The following is a 22,108-nucleotide window of genomic DNA, read 5'->3' on the forward strand; positions in this document are numbered from 1 at the left end:
TGCTCTTCTACCTGGGAAGCTGGGGAGTCTCGCAAATATAGTCCCAGGCTGAGCTTTAGAATATTCTTTGACACTTGCCTCTTCTTTCCTCCCCTTGGGGTTGGTTGTTCCTGGGTGGTGGGCCCATGTTCAGAGGAAACTTTAACACTGGGACCTCGGTCTGAGCTCATCTTTCAGCACCTGTACTCTCTTATTGGCTAGCAAAACCATTGCTTGTGTGTGGTATTTATTCAGCGCTTACTGTGTGCAAAGTACTGTACTCAGGACTTGAGAGAGTACAGTGCAGCAGAATTGGTTAGTAGACACATTCCCTTGCCACAGCAAGCTTGTAGTCTAGAAATGGAGCAAAAGGTTACAGAGAAGCCTTCCGGGGCCATGTCGGGAGGGGAGGGAGGGTCTTGCTTGAAAAGCAGCATGGCCTAGTGGAAAGAGCCCGGGCCTGGGAGTTGGAGGATATGGGTTCTAATCCCAGCTCTACCCCTTGCTTGCTGTGTGACCTTAGGCAAGTCACTTCACTACTCTGTGCCTCAGTTCCCTCATCTGGAAAACAGGGAGTAAGACTGTGAGCCCTATGTGGGACAGGGACTGGGTCCATCCCAATTATCTTGTATCTACCCTGGCGCTTAGTACATTACCTGGCACATAGTAAGTGCGTAACAAATACCACAATTATTAGTATTATTATTATTGCAGTGGTAGGGTTGGCCCCTGAAGGGACAAGAGGTTAGAGGAAGGGAAGGCAGCCCGCTGTAGGTGCCAGAAGTGGATTTTCACAGATCGCTCCCTCTCTCCGCCTCATTCTCCGTCTGTGTCTCTCTCCCCCAGGACGTGGCCCGGCTAATCGTTGAGCGTTCCACCATCATGTCCCACCTGTTCTCGAAGCTGTCGTACAGCGCCGAGTCGGACGCGGTGCTGGTCGCCCTGCTGTCCATCTTCTCGCATTACGTGAGACGCATGCGCAAAAGCAAGGAGGGCGAGGAGGTGTACAGCTGGGTAGGTGCCCACCACGCTCTCCGGCCAAAACGCAAAGCCGGGCAACCCTCTTCCCTGCTCACTTAGCTTCTCTTCTCCCGCAGTCAGAATCCCAGGACCAAGTGTTTCTTCGCTGGACCAGCGGGGAGACAGCCACCATGCATATCCTCGTGGTCCACGCCATGGTCATCCTCCTGACCCTCGGGCCACCGCACTGTGAGTGGACAGCTTGCCCTGGGCCCGGGGAATGGGGGAGCTGCTCCCTGAGAGGGAAGGAGGTAGAGTGACCCTGTCACAGTCCTTTCCACAGCCCTCGGCCACCCTAGTGGAGCGGACTCAGCTGACTTCCTGGAGGAACAGTGAGGAGCTCCTGATGTTTCTCTACGTCAACACCCTAAAATTAAAAAAAAAATGTTAATTTCCATTTTAAATGGTTTTTGTTCAGTGCTTAACGGTGGCCAGCACTGGGGTAGATATAAGATAATCAAATCAAGCACAGTCCCTGCCCCATGCCCTCGTGGTCTGTCGTTTCCTCCTGAGCCTGCCTGGCTCCAGGCTTTACCCAGGATATCGAGAACTGTGATTGTAACTGCAAAGGAAAAAACTCCACAGACGTTTTCAAGTACCCCCTTGTGAGCATCCCCGTTTTGGGACGTGAGATGGGTAGGAGGAAACGGCCGTTCTTGGTCCCTCAGCGGCTGAGGTCCAGGGCCCAGGAGAGTCAAGTGGTTGGTCTTTCCTTATTTAAGAAGAGAGAGAGAGAGAGATTCCTTGCTCCTGGGTATGAGGGAGGTGATGGTGAGTTTTGGCACCCCTTCATGTCTTTGAAGCTGGCGACAGTGAATTCCACACACTGCTGGACATCTGGTTTCCGGAGAAAAAGCCCCTCCCCACAGCCTTCCTGGTGGACACGTCTGAGGAGGCCCTGCTGCTTCCCGACTGGCTGAAGCTGCGCATGATCCGCTCCGAGGTCCCACGTCTGGTGGATGCTGGTAAGCGAGGCTAAGGGTGAGCTTGATTTCCGGCCCAGGTCTCTCATCTTCTGTTGGACTCTGTCCGGCCTGGCTCCCTCCTAGCACCTACCTGGCCATTTTGGGACTCAGAGGAGGGAAACTGGAGGGGCGGGGCGGGGGACCCATGGATCGTCACCTAGAGGAAATGTCCATGGGGAAGTGCTGGCCCCACCTGGGCTACACTTCCAGCTTTGGGGGGTGACAACAGACCAGATAGGCTTGGGGCCATTTTCCTTGGCCCAATCTCCATCCGGGAAGACAGAAGCGATGAGACTTCCAGGATTTGGGGGTCCGAGGGAGTGCAGGATAACCTCCCATGTACATGCTCGGGAGCCTGGCTGATACGTGGGTGTCACTGACATCAGTGGCCGCCACCCTGAACAAACTGGCCAAGCAGGAGGATGCCCTTGGCCGACTGGGTCCTGGGGCCCAGCCTGGCTTCTGCGGGTTTCTAGATAACACCAACAGCTACTTGGATTTTGTCAGCTCCTCCTGTGGTTACTTCTCCAGTCTGGGACATGTGAGACTTTTCATGAACTGGGCAGGCAACTTTGCAATCTGGTTAGCAGTCAGGTCATGTCCCAGCTCACTGGCAGTTGCCAACATTTAAGAGATGGGAAGTAGGAATAAAGGAAATGAATAAGATGTACGTCTGATAAGTCTGAAGATACTTGTGTAATTCTCTCGGGTGCCTGGGGTTAAGTTTGAATAGATTCATTCATTCAGTTGTATTTATTGAGCACTTACTGTGTGCAGAGTACTGTACTAGGCGCTTGGGAGGTTTGTGTCCTTTGGGGAGGAGCAGTAGGAGCAAGAGAGCTGAGGTGGCACTAATATAGTACAAGTGGTTTTTCTTTTTCCTAGCCTCTTTTGGAGCCTAGGGAAATAATAATAATAATAATAAAAATAATAATTGTGGTATCTGTTAAGTGCTTGCAATGTGCTAAGCACTGGTGTAGATAGAAAATAATCAGGTCAGAAACAGTCCTTGGCCCCCCCTGGGGCTCGCAGTTTAAGAGAGAGAGAACAGATGTTGAATCCCCATTTTACAGATGGGGAAACAGAGGCTCTGAAAAGTGAAGGACTGCCCCGAGGTGAGGCAGCAGACAAGTGGCAGAGTGGGGTTAAGAACTCAGGTTCCCTAATTCCGGGCCACAAGTGCTAAAAGCACAGCCCCCTTACACCACCCCCAAAAAACTCCAAATCCTTGCCTACCCAATTCAAGAGTGGTCCGGCCCTGCTTGAAATCACCTCTCCAGAAGTGTAGACCTTGCGGTTTGGAGCATTTTTCTAGTCCAGTTTTTTGGTGAACCGATGAGACTTGGGAGGTTCTGAGGGAATCTGTTGACTTCAGCATTACAGGACCTGGAGCCTCAGCAGCTGCTCCTGTTCGTCCAGTCCTTCGGCATTCCCGTCTCCAGCATGAGTAAACTCCTGCAGTACCTGGACCAGGCCGTGTCCCACGACCCCCAGACCTTGGAGCAGAACATCATGGACAAGAGTAAGAGCGGTCCTACGCGTGCGCTCTGTGGCCCAGCCCGGGCCCTCGGCCTCTCTTTGTTCCTACTGACCCGGCTCTCCACTGGCGGCGACTGGGCCCGACAGGCTCAGGGATCACTGCAGTGTTCAGGAAAACTTGGTTTTCGGGAACTGTTCATCCCTGGCATTCGGCTCATGCCTTGACGGGAAGATCTGGTCACTCACCGCAGTCGGTCATCAAACCATCTGACTGGGCAGCTAGACTATGGAGACCAGTTTGGAAAGACTCCTCCCCCCACCCCCCACACACACTTTCCAGTTTGTCTACCAAGACTGAGCTAGCTGAGGTCAGCTTTGTTTGAGTCGCTGAAATTTTTTTGTGTAAAATAGACTCAATCCCAAATCATCTGGAGAGTCTCTTGTATCGGGAAAGTTTTTTGGCCAACTGCTATAGAGCGTGAGCCCCTCAGCTTCAGGTTTCTAGCCGAACCGGGTAAGGGTGAGGGCTCATATGCTGTGGCTGTCGATATGTTGTTCTGCAGATTACATGGCTCATCTGGTAGAGGTTCAGCACGAGAGAGGAGCGACTGGAGGCCAGACATTCCACTCCCTGCTCACTGCTTCCCTGCCCACCCGCAGAGGTACGGCAGCCTGGGCTTCTGGCCTTTCTCCTCCCCTCCTTGGGATCCTCGCGGTCTTCACGGTCCTTACACCTGAAACCTGGGCTACTCTGCGTCTATAGCTGTTCCAGCGCAGGTCACTTTCCAACTCCTCTCGGCATCCATGCTCCCTCTTTAGCATCTATCCGTCTAGATCCAAGCTGATACCTATCTGGACCTCAGTAACGACAATAATAATAATTATGATTTGGTATTTGTTAAGCGCTTACTCTGTTCTAAGCACTGGGGTAGAAACAGGGTAATCAGGTTGTCCCACACGGGGCTCACGCTTTTAATCCCCATTTTGCAGATGAGGTAACTGAGGCACAGAAAAGTTAAGTGACTTGCCCAAGGTCAGACAGCAGATGAGAAGCAGCATGGCTCAGTGGAAAGAGCCTGGGCTTGGGACTCAGAGGTCTAGGGTTCGAATTCCGGCTCTGCCACATGTCTGCTGTGTGACTTTGGGCAAGTCACTTAACTTCTCTGAGCCTCAAGTTACCTCATCTGTAAAATGGGGATTAAGATTGTGAGCCCCACATGGGACAACCTGATCACCTTGTAGCCCCCAGCGCTTAGAACAGTGCTTCGTGCGTAGTAAGCGCTTAACAAATGCCATCATTATTATTATAAGTGGCAGAGCCGGGATTAGAACCCACGTCCTCTTACTTCCAAGCCCGTGCTCTTTCCATTCATTCATTCAATCGTATTTATTGAGTGCTTACTGTGTGCAGAGCACTGTACTAAGTGCTTGGGAAGTACAAGTCGGCAACATATAGAGGTGGTCTCTACCCAACAATGGGCTCACAGTCTAAAAGACAGCCACGCTGCTTCCTCAAGGAATTCCTAGGCTCACTTTAGACTGCAGTCCCCTATTTGGGGTCAAGGAGGGAGGATGTTGACATTATTCCTTCAGCTTTGGACTCTCCTCCCTGCCTTCCCTTCCTCTTCCTTTTTGTTGCTGTGGAATTTGGAGAGACTCTGCTGCCGGTTTGCCTCTGTCTCCTCCAGCTGTGGAATCTGGGACAGGACCTCATTTGTCTTTGGTTCTTTGCAGACAGCATGGATGCATGCAGGCCAAAAGCCAGCCCAGAGCACCCGCAAGGGCCTGGCAGGATTCGAGCTTTGACCCAGATCCGGGCGGTGGGCCCAGAGGATGACCTGGCTGGCATGCTCTTACAGGTACTGACACCCCAGCAGATCCCGTGCCTTGCTCTTACAGCCCGGTGGGAAACAGTGGAAGAGGTAGGGCTTTCTGTCCTTCGGTCCCCCTGCCTGGTAACGCTCAGAGCTGGCTCGGAGCAGAATACTCAGGGTCTCTTAAAGATAGGGGAAGAAACGAGCAGTCGGGTCAGTGGGATCGGACAACCCTAAAATAGCTGAGCCACGGCAGGGGAGCAGCTACTTGCCCCCATCTCCTTCCGGAGCTTTCGACTGGGGGCAGCGGCTCTGTTGGGTGAGCCTTTTGGGTCATCCCCCTGCTCCCTGGGGAAGGGGCCTCCTTTCTTAAGTGGTGATTAGGGTGGCGGAGGGTCTGCGTCAGGGGACTGAGAAACAGGGGGCTCTGGCTCCCTTCTGAATGTGGTCTGTTCAGGCCTGCGAGTCAGGAGTCCCTAAACCGAGGAGTTTCCTCTTGGGAGCCTACCCGGAGGGATTCCCGGAGGGGATTTGAGTGTCGCTCCCAGCTTCCTCTGGCCAGAGGCTTTGGACCGCTGAGCCTTTTGGGGAGCCGGCCAAGCAGCGGGAGACACCCCATCGGTCTCAACTGCAGAACCTTTCCCCTAGCCTGGGAGCATAAGTGATGCAAATTCAGGGGCTAGTTGGGTCCTGTGGTGGGGGGAGCCAGCCTGTCCCACCACCATTCTGCTGTTTGCCGCCCGCTCTTACCTCCCCTCTCCAATTGCTTTCCAGCTCTTCCCACTGAACCCGGATCCCCGGTGGCAGAACTCAAGCCCCCGGTCCATTTCTCTGGCCCTGCAACAAGCCCTGGGGCAAGAGGTGGCCCGGGTCCGGCAGGGGAGCCCGCAGGGGAGCCCCCGGGGGCCAGGGGTTCCGGGACGCCTTCTGCAGGCTCTGGCTGCCCTACTGAACTCTCCGCATGGCGGGGCTCTGGCTCTGGCCATGCATCGGCATCCCTTCATCTCCTGCTCGCTGATGCGCCAGCTGGACCGCTACCAGGTGAGCCCACTGATGGGTAGGGACTATCTCTGTATGTTGCCAATTTGTACTTCCCAAGCGCTTAGTACAGTGCTCTGCACATAGTAAGCGCTCAATAAATACGATTGATGATGATGATGACCCCTGAGCCTCTGGGGAGTGGGACCACAAGTATGTGTTCTGACAACTTGACACCTGTCTATAGGGGGTTTTTTTGTTGTCTGAATCCCCCTTCCAGACTGTGAGCCCGTTGTTGAGTAGGGACCGCCTCTATATGTTGCCAACTTGTACTTCCCAAGCGCTTAGTACAGTGCTCTGCACACAGTAAGCGCTCAATAAATACGATTGAATGAATGACTACAGAGATGTCACATCTGCCTTCCGGGTGATCTTCCCGCAGATACTAGCTTAGTGCTGTCTGGAGATTTGGGAAAGAAATGCATATTTCCAGGGAAACAAAATCCCCTCATCCAAAGCATTTGTCCCCGCAGTCTCAGCAATGTAACTGTCCATGTTGACTCATGATTATGAACGTGAGACCAACGAACGGGCAAACCGAGTGAATTCTTGGGCCTCTACACTGTTCCCTTCAGAGTTTGTCCTTCACTGTGTTTAGACAGGTTGTTTCAGTGGCCCCGGGTACCTCTGGCTGTCCCTGGCCCTGACTTATCTTTTGTTGTTTGTCCCTACAGCGTTGCGTGCCACAAGACACTGCTTTCTCTTCACTCTTCTTCAAAGTCCTCATGCAGATGTCACAGTGGTTGGAGAGTCCAGGGGTGGAAGAAGGGCCCCTCCGGGCTCAGCTCAAATGGTTTGCCGCCCAGTACTCTTCGCGCCACAGGATCAGCGACGGTCTGAAGCATCCGGCCGGGAACATTTCGGGGCAGGGAGAGCCTAGGGAGTGGGGCCGGAGGCCGGGGGACGGAGCCAGGCGGTCAGGCAGTAGAACGAGCAGTGGTATTTATAGATCGCTTACTAGGTGCAGTGCACTGGACTAAGCACCTGGGAGAGAGTACGATACGACAGAGATGGTAGACATGATCCCCACCCACAAGGAGCTTGCGATCCAGAGTTGGGGTCAGGGTCTGATAGGGGTAATAGCTGATTCGGACACGGAGGGAATCAGGTTGAGTGTGTCCATGGAAACATGGGCTGAGAGTTATTTAGCATTCTGCAGTTGTGTGGGGTAGGACTCGGAGGAGAGCGGGCCCCGGCGACGAGTGCAGGGGGTCCCAGAGGAAAAGAACAAGTGGGTAGACGCCTCAGTGGGGACAAATGGGGCCCCTGCTGCCCAGGGCGGCTGGGACGACACCGTGCCATTTCCCCCCCACAGTCCGAGGCGGGTTTCTCCACTTGGCCGAAGCCCTGGCGTTCCACCGAGATGCCGAAGTGATCAGCTCCACCGTCCGGGCCATCATCGCCACTCTGAAATCAGGAGAGAAGTGCGGTGTCGAGCCCGAGCTGATTGGCAAAGGTACAGTTGCCACCTCCTTTGTCCCCCCCGGGGCAGGCAGGGGAACCCATTCTTGGTTTGGAAGAATCTTGGAAGGGGTTTTTAGTGTTTCTGCTTCTTCCAACACCTACTTGCATTTGCCCATTGCTGCTCGCAGGGTCGCTCCTTGCACAACCTCAGCAGGAGCGAACCTGCAAAGTCCTTGCGAGAGTTATAGTCGTCTGGTGTCCGAGGCCCCAGTTGTGAGCACGGTGGCTGTTTGTATGGGGAGGGGTGGGCCCGTGCAGAGGTCGGGCCAGGACCCGGGAGAACAAGGCTGCGCTCGGCCAGCCTGGGGTCCCACTTTGGGCCGCTTCCAGACCACGTTGGAGAGTGGAAGTTCCCGGAAAGGGCCTTGTAGTGTCTTGCGGGCCCCGGCTGGGTCATGTGTCTGGAAGGCCCCGGGTGCAGTGAGAGGAGAGAACAGAAAATAGCCATTTCTTACTACTCGGCAGGAAAAGGGGGGTGTTCTGTCTTTAGCTGTGGCAGTTGGGCAGGTGGCAATCTGCACAGTCGGAGGGATGCTTCAAGCGTTAGAAACTCTCGGTCAGGGAGGAGTGCAAAGAGACCACCGATCTCATTTGACTCCCTGTGTGATGGCTGGCTGCAGCCCTGCGCTTCCCAGGAGCAGAAACTAACTGCCATCCCCAACTTGGGATATGGAGAAGTTATGGCCATTTGGTCCAGGCACAAACATCCTTGGTCCAGGCGGGAACCTTGGAGAGCCAGAGGGGCTGTCCCTCTAGGCATCAGTGAACTGTTCCTTTCGAATTGTTGCATTTAACCTGTTATGTTGATGGTCGAGATCTTTTTTCTCTCTGGGTCTGTCTTGTGAGCTCCTTGGAGGCCGAGGCCCCCTCCTTCTGCCTCTCTCCGCCTCCCTACACCATTCTATACGCCATTCTAAGTGACGCCATCCCCGGACCCCCCTCCTGTTTCCCAGCCAGCTTTTTCAATGAATTTTTCTCTCCCCCCTTGTAGTCCTTCAAGGTCTGATTGAAATGAGATCGCCTTACCTGGAGGAGCTTTTGAGCATCCTCCTCTCGACCGCTCCCGAAACCACCTCCAAGGCTCCTGCCACCAAGCCGATCGCTATCGTGAGCTCCCTTCTGCTTCAGGAGCGCGAGGAGGTTCCGGTGAAGAAGGAGCCGGACAGCTGCGGGTAGGTTGGGGGAGAGGGGCTGGGCCGGCTGGCCCATCCAGGGTTGGTTGGCTTTGCCTGCCCTGACAACGGCCCATTTACCTCAGCAGCGCAGAAGCCGCCCGTCTGGGTCCCTCCTCGGGGCTCCTCGTCGACTGGCTGGAAACACTGGATCCTGAGGTGATCAGCAGCTGCCCGGACCTTCAGCAGAGGCTGCTCTTCTCCTGGAACAAGGTGGGCGGAGAGCACGGCTTTTCCTTCCCTCTGGGGCTACCTCCGGGGGTGTCTGAGCTAAGGCAGGAGGAGACGCCTGGGTGGGCCCCACGGGACAGTCACACAGAGAGGGCTGCAAAAGTCTGCCCACCCCAGGTCTGGTTCAAGGCTCGCAGTTGTGTTATCATTCCGGCCTTGGGGCTCAGGGCTAAAGATTGGCAGACCCAGGTTCCGGTCCCAGTTCTGGCCCTGGCCTGCTGTCTGACCCTGGGCCAGACACTTAACCTCCCTGGCCCTCAGTTTCCTCATCTGTAAAATAGGAAGGAGGTCAATTGCAAGCCCCTTTTAGCACTAGGATTGTGTCTGACTTGGTAATCTTTATCAACTTCGGCACTTAGCACATAGTAAACTTTTAGTAGGTTCCATATTTATTATTTATTACCATTGGCACTTGCTGGAAAGAGGGAGATTGTAGGAAAGATGCTTCTTTGGGGCCAGCAGGTTATCTGGAGGATTTGGAGGCCAAGCTGGATGAAGACGCCTCGGTGGGGCTGCTTGGCCCATGGTTGGGGAGCGGAGCGCTTGAGCTTGGGCTCTGTTTCCCTCCGTTAGGGGAAAGTACTGCTGCTCGGCAAGTGATGTGGGAAGGGCAGGAGTAGGGAGAGCACCCCCCAACCCCCAGAACCAGATGACTTCGATCTGGACCCCAGAATGGCTGTCACCACAGACTGGGAGGAGGGGAGGCCCAGGCTGGGGGCAGAGAGGGGTAGAGACAAGCAAGTTTCAACCGAAAAATAAAACCAGGACTGGCACAGGTACCGCATCTGCTGAACCCATCAGACCAGCCAAAGAAGCCACCAGCCTGAAACAGGGCCTCGGTTTCCGCCCATGCATATCTCTACTTGGAAAGAACTAAGAAAGAAGGAAGGCGAGGACCTTTGTATTGACCATAACCTTGCTGTTGGTCCAGTGGAAGGAGCACTGCCCTGAGGGTCGAGAGACCTGGGTTTTGTCTCAGTTCTGCCTGCAAGGGTTATGAGGGGCAACCACCTGCTGGGATACTGTGCTACAGGATGAGGTTGCAGTCACTTCGGGCCTACTTCGGTGCCGAATGTGAAAACAAAACCTTGCTGTGTCCCTGGGAATGGGCAGCTCATGTCTGCCCACCTGCTTGTGTGGGAAAGAGAGAACGGGCACAGCTGTATAAAACCTCCATCACACTACCATCCCCAGAACTGATTCCTTCATCTTGAAGTCTCAGGACGGCGGCTTGTCTGTCATCCCCGACGGGCGTTTCTGTCATCCTCCACGGCTGATAGATTGATTGACTCAGAAGGACAGGGACTCAATGACTAAGCCAACTTAGCACCCCTTCTGTAGCATCTGCATCCAATAATGGACCTGAGCTCTCCAGTGGGCCCGCCTTGAACTTTCTAGTCTCTGGAATAGGGGAAAAATGACTTAGGTCCTCCTTAATAAGCCTCAGTGTTTCATTTTGCACAGTTGCCAGTTGGCCCCAGCTGATAGTGAATTTCTCCAGCAGAATGTCTGTTTTGGTTGGCACTGACTTGTTCTGCCCTCAGTGGAGAGTTGACCAAGAAAACTCAGTCCGCATGTCCGTGCTTCCACTTGAATGTGACATCTGATCCTGACTGTCCCTGGGCTGTGTGGGTTCTGAGAAGTTTCTCTTGCCTCATCCAGCTCTGTTTCTCTGTTTCCCCAGGTGAAGGGTCAGTCTTACTCCCAGATGCCTTCTTTCCGCCCATATCTCTTGGCCCTCCTCACACACCAGTCCAACTGGACCACTTTGCATCAGTGCATCCACAGCCTCCTTGGCAAAAACCGGGAGCAGAGGTAAGTCACCTGAAGCGCCTGGTCCCAGCCCGTCTCCCAGCTCCGGACCCATGGAATTGCTCTCGCTCTTCAGGACTGACCCCCGTCCTTGTAATCAGACAGTAGTATTTAGTGAGCATTTAGCGCTGTACTAAATGCCTAGGAAGGTGCAGTACAACTAAGTCGGTTGACATGTTCCCTGCCCACGAGGAACGCTCAGTCTAGAGGGGGAGATGGTCATTAAGGTAAATTACGGATCGGTACGGAAGTGCTTGTCCATCCTGCTTCGGGGGTGGGTGGGTCAGTCGTGGTTGAATGGTGCCCGCATCCACGTGTTGATAGTGGAAGGCCTTCTTGGTTACAAGTAGTACCCACTGATTCTCTGGTGAGAAAACCAGAGAACCCCCAAAACCCAGGCACTCTCCAGCCTACATGTTCATCTCCAGGAACATCAGATTCTTTTTTCAGCAGAGCTTAATTTTGTGGTGTTTAGTTGCCACTCTCCAAGTGGACTAAAGAGTGTTTGTCAGAAAAAAAAAAAGAGTTGAAACTCTGCTCAGATAAGACTGTGACCCAAAAAAGTCTAGCGTGAGGGAGAAGAAACTCTAGAATCACTTTCTGATTTCCTGCATAGTAGTCTGTGTTTCTTTTCTCGGGAGATCCCAGCGAGATGTGGGAAGAATTCTTGCCTCATGGCTCTCCCTTCCCAAGGAGATTGATTGTAATAATAATAATAATAATAGTGTTTATTAAGCACTTACTATGTGCAAAGCACTGTTCTAAGCACTGGGGGAGATACAAGGTGATCAGAGTGTCCCACGGGGGGCTCACAGTCTTCATCCCCATTTTACAGATGAGGGAACTGAGGCCCAGAGAGGTTAAGTGACTTGCCCAAAGTCACACAGCTGACAAGTGGTGGAGCCGGGATTTGAACCCATGACCTCTGACTCCAAAGCCTGGGCTCTTTCCATTGAGCCACACTGCTTCTCTATTGGTTCTTCTCTATTATTGGTTAGATGGGATTTTGTCGGCTTCGTTTCAGACTGGAGCCTGTGGGTTCCCTCTTCCTGGAGTCGTCCTCTCAGGTGACATTCCTTCCCGGGCTCATGCGGACTCCCTTGCTTTCTCCCAGGTTCGACCCATCCGCGTCCCTGGATTTCCTGTGGGCCTGCATCCACATTCCCCGCATCTGGCAGGGAAGGGACCAACGGACTCCGCAGGTAGACTGGGGTGGGTGGTCCTTCCGGCCGGTTGGGTTGGGAGGACGGAGGGGCCCAGTCCACGAGGGTTGTCTCGGCTTGTGTTTGGGGGCTGTGCCCGGCGGATCCCGTGACCCGCCTCCGGGCCGCGTTTTAGAAGCGGCGGGAGGAGTTTGTGCTCCGAGTCAAGGCCGCGGAACTGATCAGCCTGGTGGAGCTCATCCTGGCAGAATCGGAAACCCGAAGTCCGAAGCCGGAAGAGGGCTCCTGCAGCTTCATCCAGTCCCGCCTGCCCCTACTGCTCAGCTGCTGTCATGGAGACGTAGAGAGCATCAAGAAAGTGAACGAGTACCTGACGGGCTGCATCCAGCAGTGGGGAGACAGGTGAGAGGGAGGCCGGGCTCGGAGGAGGCCTCTGGATCATTGAGCACTTGGGAGCGCCAATGGCTGAATGTTCTAAAATGTGTGATGTGTGTGCAGTTCTTTGGGTTTCAGGGTGTCCCAGGTGAGGGCAGAAACAGATGGTCAGAAAATTAGAGGGAGTTGGTGGTGCCCATCAATTAGCCTCGGCAGCGGGAGGCTCGGGAGCGTTTTGCACGTGGCTGCAGCCGAGGGATGGAGAAGGAGGCTTAGGACCCCAAACGGATGGAGCTGTATCGTGGCCTTGTGGGGATCTTGCTCTCCCCTCTGCATGCAGCCCAGCCCAGTTGTTCGCAAAAAACACCTTGAGAAAGAATAGAACGGCCAGATCCCCAGAGAGGCTGGCTGGCTGGCAGGCAGGCTGGCCGGCAGCTTGCCTCGAGGGGTTTGGGGACTGGAGGTGAACCGGTGAGAGGGCCTGGGGACTGTGGGGCCCGGTGAGAGACGGGTAACGGAGAGGTGGGTGGCATCTCTTCCAGCCTGGTGGGGAAACGGTGCCAGGACCTCCTCCTTCAGATCTACCTTCAGCTGCCCGAGCTTCTGGTGCCCATGCCCGAAACTCTCCTCAACAGCCAGGGGGCTACTGACAGCAGTACATGCAAGGTGAGCAGGGTGGGCTGTGGGGTGGGGGCACCTCTGCATCCACGTAAGTTCTGGGTCGGGCCAGAAACAGCCCTGCTGGGAGAAGTGTGTTTTTCGGGGGGTTTGTTTTCTTTCTCATACTTGAATTATCTGGCTGACTATCACCATTCTCTGCCTTTCCCGTTGTCAGTAGGGATTTGATCTCGGAGCTAGGAAGGGTTTGCGCGGCCTAGATGGGCTCGGTGGTCGGGGAAGCCCGTGGCGACCTAGGCCACCAGTATCTTTAGCTTGCATCTTCTAAGACCAAAGAGCCAAGGACCTGCCTGCTTCAGTTTCCCAACCCTCAGAGTGGCTCAGTGCACTTGAAACTGCTTTATCTCCCCCGAAGTGGCCCCTCAGGCTCCGGGATGGACAATATCAGCTGCTCCTGTTAATTGCCCCAACCCCATGCACCGATCTACTCACACACACCCACCTACGCACACACTCACATTCTATCCAGTGTTGTGAACCTGTCTGCAGTTCCGAATGTTGCCTCTTAGGATACAAGGAAGTTGACTTTGAAGCATTGTTTTTGTCATGCACCAAAGGACATACTCCAAGGGCAGCTGGAAATCTGTGGATTTGATCTCAAAGGGTAGTTAAAAAGGCCAATGATTTAGAGCAGAAGAAACGAATACCTGTTTAAAGATTATTTGAAACCCTCTTGGCAAACCCAAAGGCAGGCTGATTGAATAGGGATTTTGCTTTACGGAAACCCAGGGCGGATCCAGTAGGGATGCATCGGTCAGTGCCTTCCACCCTCCCGGAATGCGGCCGTTGGAAAAACTGAGGTTGGGAAGCCGGCCCGATTAATTGCCATTCCCCCTTTTAGCTTGATGCCCTGGTTCATCGATTCATCACCCTCCTCGCAGACACCGGCGACTCCAAATCCTCCGAGGGCCGGGTGGCAGATGCCAACATGGCGTGCCGGAAGCTGGCCGTGGCGCACCCCATCCTTCTGCTCAGGTGCTGCTATCTCCCCTCCCGTGCTCCGAAAGGACCCAGAGGATGGTGGTTACCCTCCCCCCGCCAACACACACAGACACCGCCAGCCCCCCCCAGCGCGTGCGGGCGGGGACCCTTCCCGAGGGCCGGGCGTGGGAAGAGGAAACGGCAGCAGCAGGTGCTTGGCCAGAGGTTCGGCCTTGGCTGTCTTGACAAAGAAACACCGCTGAGACTTCCCGGCTCGTTTGGGAACAGCAAGTAGCTGAGGAGAGTTCCTGAGCGTGGCCCTCCCGATCCGAAATCAAGACCCGGGCCTCGGGGGGACCCGGAATGGGCTCTTGGGGTTAAGTGAAGGAAGTTCGGGAAGGACCCGCAGGAGGCCTGACACTGAGGGTGGTTCTGTGTTCCCTAGGCACCTACCCATGACTGCTGCCCTGCTTCACGGGAGGATTCACCTCAACTTCCAGGAGTTTCGGCAACAGAACCATCTGACCTTCTTCCTTCACGTGTTGGGCATCCTGGAGCTGCTGCAGCCGCAGGTGTTCCAGGCTGAACACCAGGGGGCGCTTTGGGACTGTCTTCGCTCCTTCATCCGATTGCTTCTGGTAATAATGGCATTTATTCAGCGCTTACTATGTGCCAAGCACTGTTCCAAGCTCCGGGGTAGATACAGGGTCATCAGGTTGTCCCACCTGGGGCTCACAGTCTTCATCCCCATCTGACAGACGAGGAAACTGAGGCCCGCAGAAGTGAAGTGACTTGCCCCAGGCCCCAGAGCTGACAAGTGGTGGAACTGGGATTAGAACCCACGACTTCTGACTCCCAAGCCCGGGCTCTTTCCATTAGGCCACTAGAAACTCGACGGCGCCTGGAGGGAGGTGCTTGGACCTATCGATTTGGGAGCCTGTCTTGTGCTTCTGTTCCCCAGTGGGGGAGAGAGAGAATTAATGAGTGTGTGTGTGTCAGTGGTATTTATTGAGCCCCTTCCGTGTGCAGAGCACCATACTAAGCACTTGGGAGAGTACGATATAACTAACAATAAACAGACACGTTCCCTGCCCACAATGAGCTCACGGTCTAGAGGGCGAAACTCACAGTTTAAAGGGGGAGTGGGCGCGTGCAGGCTTCCAGAAAGGGGATGCACCGGGGGGCGACTGCAGTGCAAGTCTCGAGGGGTTAAATTGTGAGCCAGAGGGACAGGGCGAAGGGAAATCGGCAAAGAAGAGTTGGAGGTTGTCTTCAAGGATCCAGAAAGAGGAAGGAGAACGATAAGGGGAGGATCCTTCCCCCACTCCCAGCACAGAGGGTCAGATACAGAAAAGTAACCCCTTGGAGTGGACTGCCAGAAGCACGGGGCGGTGGGGGGGAATGAAATCCCAGGATTGGCCAAGAGGCAAACCAGAGGTGAGGAAACCCACCTTGAGGTGGAACCAGAGAGGAGCGTGGGATGGTGGAGAGGTTAAAGGGCCTGTGGCATGGTGATCTTTGTTCTGCCGGCCAGAAGCCACCCGTGGGCACACTGAGGCAAAGGCTGCAGGGCCGCAGAATGCAAACCGCTGAGTCTCGGTGCCGGCCCAGCTGCGATCGGGGCGGCCCTCTGGCCGGGGTAGGTGGTGCTCGTCCTCTTCTGGCCAGACAGGAGGACTCTGAGGACCGGGCTCGTTGCTGGCCAAGGGGAGGCCGGGGACCGGAGGTGACACCTAAGGGTTCTTTGCGTGTACCCTAGACTATGGACGGACTCTCATTTGCCTTGGTTTTTCACCTCAGAATTATAGGAAGTCCTCTCGTCACCTTGCCGCCTTCATCAGCAAATTTGTCCAGTTTATCCACAAGTACATCACATGCAACGCCCCAGCGGCGGTCTCTTTCCTACAGAAGCACTCTGACCCACTCCAGTGAGTATCCTCTCCTGCCCTGCCACCAAATCGGACTCGGTATGTAGCCAGCGAAAACCCACGGTTGAATTGAGGTGGAGTAGAAAGCCTCCTGTCACGTCTGTATCCTGTACTTCCTGAGCACCTAGTACAGCGCACCGCACCAAGGCAGCGCTCGGTGGATGCGAGTCCTCCTGACCAGCCAGTAGAGCCCCAAGGAGTCAGGGAAGGGAATAGAGTAGAGAGCAGAGAGCAGTAGATCGACGAGTGCTGAACTTTCATCACAAAACCAATGGAAAGGATTCCCTAACTCTGTCACTCCTTCCGTTTGGATGGCTCTTTCCTGGATCCTGACCACTGAGCCCGGTCATCTTTTCCCATAGTCCCCCGTTGTAGTGACTCACGCTACCCTCCAGCCCCTTCCTCCCAACTCTTGCATCCATTGTCACGTTGACACTAGCCAAGAGCTTCTGCTTTCTCTTAAGTGCTCAATAAATAGCATTGATTGATTGTTGGATTGATTCTCTCTGTCCTCCAGTGACCTGTCTTCAGAGAACAATGACCTGGTGATGCTCAAGTCCGTCCTGGCTGGACTGAGCCTGCCAAGCAGGAGCGGCCCAGCGGACCGGGGATCGGACGAGGACAGGGCCGGTAAGGGAAGGGTGCTCGCTCCCCAGGAAAACCTGGGCCGGTGGCAGGGGAGGTGATCGAGGCCAATCCCGTTTTAGGAGCCAAACTTGGTTAGGCTGAAGAGCTGGACCTCCTGGATGGGTCAGATTTTTGTGTGTTCACGGTCTCTTCCCTAAGTCTGGGCAGCCATATTCCACACTGGGTAGTCAGTCATTCAGTTGTATTTATTGAGCACTTACTGTGTGCAGAGCATTGTACTAAGTGCCTGGAAAGTATAATTCAGCAATAAAGAGAGACAATCCCTGCCCACACCGGGCTTACAGTCTCTCCTGCTCAGGGGCAACATCAGAGTCTGCCATGGTAGAACCCCAGACTTCTCCTAAAGGAGAAAATTGGCCAGGGCTTCTGATCCCCAGGGCAGCAGACTGCCTAGCCGATAAACTGAACAGGATCCACCACCCTTTCAACTCCTTAAACCCAAGAGACCATCAGGTGGTGGTGTGGGGTAGACAGACGAGGACAGAGGGGAGCTCATCATGAACTGAACAGAGCCTGAAAAGGTCAACCACAGAATGAACCCTGATTTCTCCTCCTGCAGATGAGAGCACAGCAGGTTCTCTGCCACTGGTCAGCGTCTCACTGTTCACTCCTCTGACCGCAGCCGAAATGGCTCCTTATATGAGAAGGCTCTCCAGGGGCCAGACTGTGGAAGGTAAGTGGGAGCCAAGTAGGCCGGGGGAGGGCCCTCGAGTTCCAGGCTCCTTGTTGCTTCCGGAGGGAAGGAAGAAGCTGGGAAATAAAGCAACAGTGAGGATGTGGTGGAGGGAGGGGGAAGGGTACAGCGGTACTGAGCCGAGCGTAGAAGCGGTCCTGGGTAGCCTGCACATAGCCCGGCCTGTTTCAAGCTGAGGGATGCAGAAGAAAGAGAGAGCGACAGTGACCCCATCTTGTCCCAGCCCTCTCCCCACATCCTGGGACCAGAGGGCTGCATTCAAGCTTCAAGGCCCCCTTGCTCTGTTTTACCAGTGAGCCCTTCCCTGGGGCTTCTCCCCATTTAGTTTTAGTCCCCTGCTTCCCTTCCCTAAGGCTCTCAGGAGGAAGGAGAGGAGGGGAGCCGGCAGGGGTGGGAGGTGGACAAAGCACCTATATTCTCCCTCCTTCCCCTATACCGTGACCTTTCTTGTCTGACTCGGCTTCCCATGCTGTCTGCCCTGCTTGTTTTTTTTCTTCTCTTTCTCCCTTTCTGGTTCTCCGTCCTTCCCACCCCCTTCCTAGGGGGGCTGTGGCAGCAGGAGCACCTCCCACTTCTCCCCAGTCAGAAGAGAACAGGGATCAGCCTGCAACTGATCCCTAGTTTGTTTAGAGAGGGTAGAATACTCCTTTGTGTCTCCTGGGGGCTGGGTGAGATGTCTGTGAGGGCTAACTTGTTTCCTGGTTCTGTCTTCCAAGCGTCTGCCCAGAGCAGCTCAGGGGATTCCCAGCCAGGGGTGCTGGGCAGCCCCTACCCTGGTGTGGGGTATGGAAGGAGCGCATTATAGAATGAGTCCAGGGCCCCAAGGCCGCTGGGAGCCCAGGCTGGGCCCCTCTCAGCTGGGGGACGGATTCCCCGTCACCTATGGGTTTGGAGGCCGGAGGCTCAGCCAAGGACATGCCTCTCACTCACTTCCAGCCAGATTGTCCTCCTTCCTGTCCTAGATATCTTGGAGGTTCTGAGCGACGTCGATGAAATGTCCCGACGTAGGCCGGAGATCCTGGCCTTCTTCTCGGTGAGTATGCTGGCCTGGTGGGGGGCAGGGCGGGTGGGGGGAATGGTGTTCCCTCTGAGGCCGTCAGTGACCGAGCTACTCGGAGTGAGTGTGCCGTGGGGTTCGTGCTTCAGGAGGCTCATCCCGCTGCCCTGTTTGGGTTCCTTTCACCCTGAAGTGCGAGGTCCTATGGCCAGTGCTGGGACTCACCACTGGACCAAGGGTCTGATGCTCCCTGTGGTGTGTGGGTGGGGAGGATGGGGGTGCAGGGGAAGGCCACCGAGGGTGAAAGATCAGGTCTCTGGCTCTGGGCCTGAGGGCAGAAGGGGCCAGGCGTGGTGGGGGTCCGCCCTTTCAGAGCCACCACCTCACCCCCGAAGAGGCAGCCTTGGGTGGATTGGGATGGATTTCTCCAGCTGTGAGGGCCAGGCCAGACCCGGCCCAGCCCAGGGTTGTCGGGCCAGCACAAGACAGAACCAGCCTGGGCCTGTGCCCAGTTTGGCCGCTGCCTCTGGCTTACCTGCATCCTTCCCATCTCAGCCAGGGTGAGGGTCAGGGCGGGGAAGTAGGGGCATCCCAGACTGGAAGTGAACTCGGTTTGAAGAAGTACTCGCTTCCTGGGGCAATCTCATGCCCAGGTGGTGTTTGCCGAGCCCCCAGAAGCAGCCGGGGCCGAGCCGCTTCCAGTCCAACTTGGGCCCCGGACAACCTCAAGGCCCTCATCTTGGAGCTCTGCCAGGGCTGGGCCAGACAGGGCTGGAGATTCCTAGCCCAGCTTCCTCTTCCAGGCTTAGCTATTTCCTCCTGTCTATGGCCAGAGTTTTGGACCCTGGGGCAAGGGCCAGGGCCTTGGGTCAGGACATTTTTCTTCCCTCCCAGACCAACCTGCAGAGGCTGATGAGCTCCTCCGAGGAGGCCTGTCGCCACCTGGCCTTCAACCTGGCCCTGCGCTCCATCCAGCACAACCCCAGGTGAGCAACACAAGGACCTCTGCTCGCTTAACATCTCTCCCCACCTCCCTCCCCAAGGTCCCAAGCCCCTGTACCTTCCCCTCATTACTGTGCCTCCCCCCACTTTGTTGGCTTTTAAAAACAAAACCGTTTCCTTGGCGTAACCCTCGTTCGGGTACCTTTTTCAAACAGAATAGCTAGAGTAAAGCCACCAGCCGGTGCCCAGGAGTGCTTCTGAGGCCTCCACTCTGCCTGGTCTTTAACCACTGTGCCCCGGCAGCTCGGAGGCTTTCCGTCTGTTAGGAATCGTCTGGGCTGGGGCAGGAGTGCTGATGAGGGTTTGTCTGGGTTTCCAGCATTGCCGCCGACTTCCTCCCTACTTACATGTACTGCTTGGGCAGCCGGGACTTTGAGGTGGTGCAGACCGCACTGAAGAACCTGCCCGAGTTCACCCTGCTCTGCCAAGGTAACGGTCGCGGGGCTTTCCCCTTTCCTTCCTTCTCCTCCCGTCCCCGTCCAGATGAGGAAGTGCCACAGGCCGGTCCCACGTGGGCTCCCCAGCCTGGAACCCTCTCCATCCATTTCCTCATGTGGTTAGGATGGGCCCCTTCCTATTAATACCCTCTCACCGACTGCCACCCACCCTGGGTGTTGGGGTGTTGGGGGGCATTTGGAGGCTACCACCCACCTCCCTGGATGAGGGATGGTTTAGCCCAAAAGCCAAGGAAGGGGAGGCCTGCAGAAAGCTCTGAACCCACCTGCCCCTTCACGGGAGTGAGTGAGAGCCAAGGAGAGTTAATGGACTAGCCTTCCCTGCCCCCCTAGCAGGCACGGATAGGTCATGTCTCCTCTTTTCTCCTGCCCTTCTCCAAGAAGGGGCAAGGTAGCCTCGGGGCCTGGGGCCCGGTGTCTGACGATTTCTGTTCCACTCATGAGATGTTTCTTCACTTTAGAGCATGCCGCAGTACTGCTGCACAGAGCTTTCCTGGTTGGGATGTACGGACAGGTCGATACCAGCTCCCAGATCTCGGAGGCCTTGAAAATCCTGCACATGGAAGCCATGATGTGACGACTGTGTCGGAGCAGAGGGGCCATTGGAACAAAGCAGCCCTCTGCCTCATCAGGGACACTCGAACGGACCATTTCCCTGAGGACTTGTGGGGGCAGGGGGCAGGGGCCAGGGGGCTGAGCCCCAGGAGGTTGGGACTCCATTCGTGCTCCTGGTGGGCAGAAGGGTAGGAGAAGGGAGCAAGGTTCCGCCCTGGCACTGGGCATCTGAATGGGAACAACGGGGCTTTTAAGCAGTGAAACTGGAGCTGGGGGCGGGGGCCTGTTACCCCAGTAACTATCAGTTTCAGGTCACTTTGGGTGGGAAGGGGGTCTGGGTCCCTAACCCCCTGGCCGCCTTCTCAGAGGGACTCTGGAGTTGGGTGGACAGATAGGTAGGCTGGAGCTGGGAGGAGAAACAACCCTCAGTCCACACCTAAAGCCACCTGGGGCAGCAGCTGTTCTTTTTAAATTAAATCAGTTGATTTCCAGTGTGCCTGGAGGCTTTCTGTCTCTGGGGGTCTTTCTTGGATTTTGGGGGGTTTTGCTTTCCACCAGCCTGCTCTTCTTCTAGTGTCTGCACTGTCTGGTTTGAGTCTCTCTCCCGCTCCCTTCCCGAAATCAGTTCCTGAGTCCTCTTCCCATCCATCGTCTTGCCTGCCGGCAGTGAGCAAAATCAAGTGGAGGACTCACCGGGAATGGACAGGAGAGCTGGGTCCAAAGCCTGCTTCTATCACTCCCTGTGGAATCAAGGGCAAGCTATTTGACTTCAGCTTCCCCATCTGTAAAATGGGAATTAGCCTCTCTACCCTTCCTTACTTCACAGCCGGGAAACCCAAGGCATGCTTATTAGGATTTACAAGAATTCATTGTCAGATTTACACTTATAATAATTCCTTAGCATTTACTATGATCACTGCCCCTGTTTCCCCTGGGGCTCACAGTCTGAGGAGGGGGAACAGGTATTAAAATCTCATTTTACAGGGGAGGAACTTAGTTCTAGGCCACCCCGCTGTTTTTCCCACCAAGGTAGTGCCAACTCTTATCAATCAATCAGTGGTATTTATTGAGCTCACAGTTTACAATGTACTAAGCTCTTGAGAATACAATTTACAGAAATGATAGGCACTTCTCCTCCCATAAGGAGCTTACCTTCACCCATCATCCCCCCGCTTTACTTAATGGTATTTGTTAAACACTTACTATGTGCCAGGCACTGTACTAAACACTGGGGTAGTTCAAGCTAATCAGGTTGGACATAGTCCATGTCCCACATGGGGCTCACAGTCTTAATCCCCATTTTAGAGATGAGGTCACTGAGGCACAGCAAAGTTGCACAAGGTCACTCAGCAGACAAGTGGTGGGGTTGGGGTCAGAAACCAGGTTCTTCTGATGCCCAGGTCCGTGCTCTGTCCATTAGGCCACACTGTTTCATGCAGCTTCCCTTGACCCTGCAGTTCCAGAAGTTCTCCCAACATGAGGCTACTGTAATCAGCCCTACAAAGGACTCTTAATGGGCTGGTTCTGAAGCCACCCTCAGGGAAAGAGCTGAATCCACCGGGAACATCTTGGAATGGACGCATTATCCTCTTGACCTTGGCAGGATCCCGGGTCCTAGACCTGACCTGTCCCCGGAGGCTGCTCTGCCCCTTGGGTAGCTCTGAGCCTCAACTGTTGGGCCTTGGGATCGTCTCGTAAGGAGCCCTGGGACCCAGCCG

The 22,108-nt window shown here is 55.1% G+C and overlaps 1 protein-coding gene across 4 annotated transcripts in view; it reads left to right on the forward strand.

Moving 5' to 3' along the window:
* The window catches only part of INTS1 (integrator complex subunit 1), a 37,935-nt gene extending 17,054 nt beyond the window's left edge, over positions 1 to 20,881 (forward strand). For 3 of the 4 annotated variants that reach the window (XM_038762508.1, XM_038762510.1, XM_038762512.1), the window contains 24 exons: positions 826 to 993; positions 1,077 to 1,188; positions 1,803 to 1,964; positions 3,340 to 3,486; positions 4,007 to 4,105; positions 5,178 to 5,302; positions 6,032 to 6,298; positions 6,970 to 7,129; positions 7,611 to 7,751; positions 8,751 to 8,931; positions 9,018 to 9,144; positions 10,847 to 10,977; positions 12,089 to 12,176; positions 12,313 to 12,539; positions 13,055 to 13,178; positions 14,032 to 14,165; positions 14,557 to 14,749; positions 15,912 to 16,039; positions 16,557 to 16,669; positions 17,247 to 17,360; positions 18,344 to 18,414; positions 19,273 to 19,364; positions 19,700 to 19,809; positions 20,297 to 20,881. In XM_038762508.1, the coding sequence (XP_038618436.1) occupies positions 826 to 993; positions 1,077 to 1,188; positions 1,803 to 1,964; positions 3,340 to 3,486; positions 4,007 to 4,105; positions 5,178 to 5,302; positions 6,032 to 6,298; positions 6,970 to 7,129; positions 7,611 to 7,751; positions 8,751 to 8,931; positions 9,018 to 9,144; positions 10,847 to 10,977; positions 12,089 to 12,176; positions 12,313 to 12,539; positions 13,055 to 13,178; positions 14,032 to 14,165; positions 14,557 to 14,749; positions 15,912 to 16,039; positions 16,557 to 16,669; positions 17,247 to 17,360; positions 18,344 to 18,414; positions 19,273 to 19,364; positions 19,700 to 19,809; positions 20,297 to 20,412 (3,330 nt within the window). In that variant the 3' untranslated portion in view covers positions 20,413 to 20,881. The remainder of the gene's footprint in view (positions 1 to 825; positions 994 to 1,076; positions 1,189 to 1,802; positions 1,965 to 3,339; positions 3,487 to 4,006; positions 4,106 to 5,177; positions 5,303 to 6,031; positions 6,299 to 6,969; positions 7,130 to 7,610; positions 7,752 to 8,750; positions 8,932 to 9,017; positions 9,145 to 10,846; positions 10,978 to 12,088; positions 12,177 to 12,312; positions 12,540 to 13,054; positions 13,179 to 14,031; positions 14,166 to 14,556; positions 14,750 to 15,911; positions 16,040 to 16,556; positions 16,670 to 17,246; positions 17,361 to 18,343; positions 18,415 to 19,272; positions 19,365 to 19,699; positions 19,810 to 20,296) is intronic. The other variant, XM_038762509.1, reaches the window with a different exon arrangement.
* The last annotated feature ends 1,227 nt before the right edge of the window (positions 20,882 to 22,108 follow it).

Source organism: Tachyglossus aculeatus, chromosome 21 (genome assembly GCF_015852505.1).
Source record: "Tachyglossus aculeatus isolate mTacAcu1 chromosome 21, mTacAcu1.pri, whole genome shotgun sequence".
Lineage (NCBI taxonomy): Eukaryota > Metazoa > Chordata > Mammalia > Monotremata > Tachyglossidae > Tachyglossus > Tachyglossus aculeatus.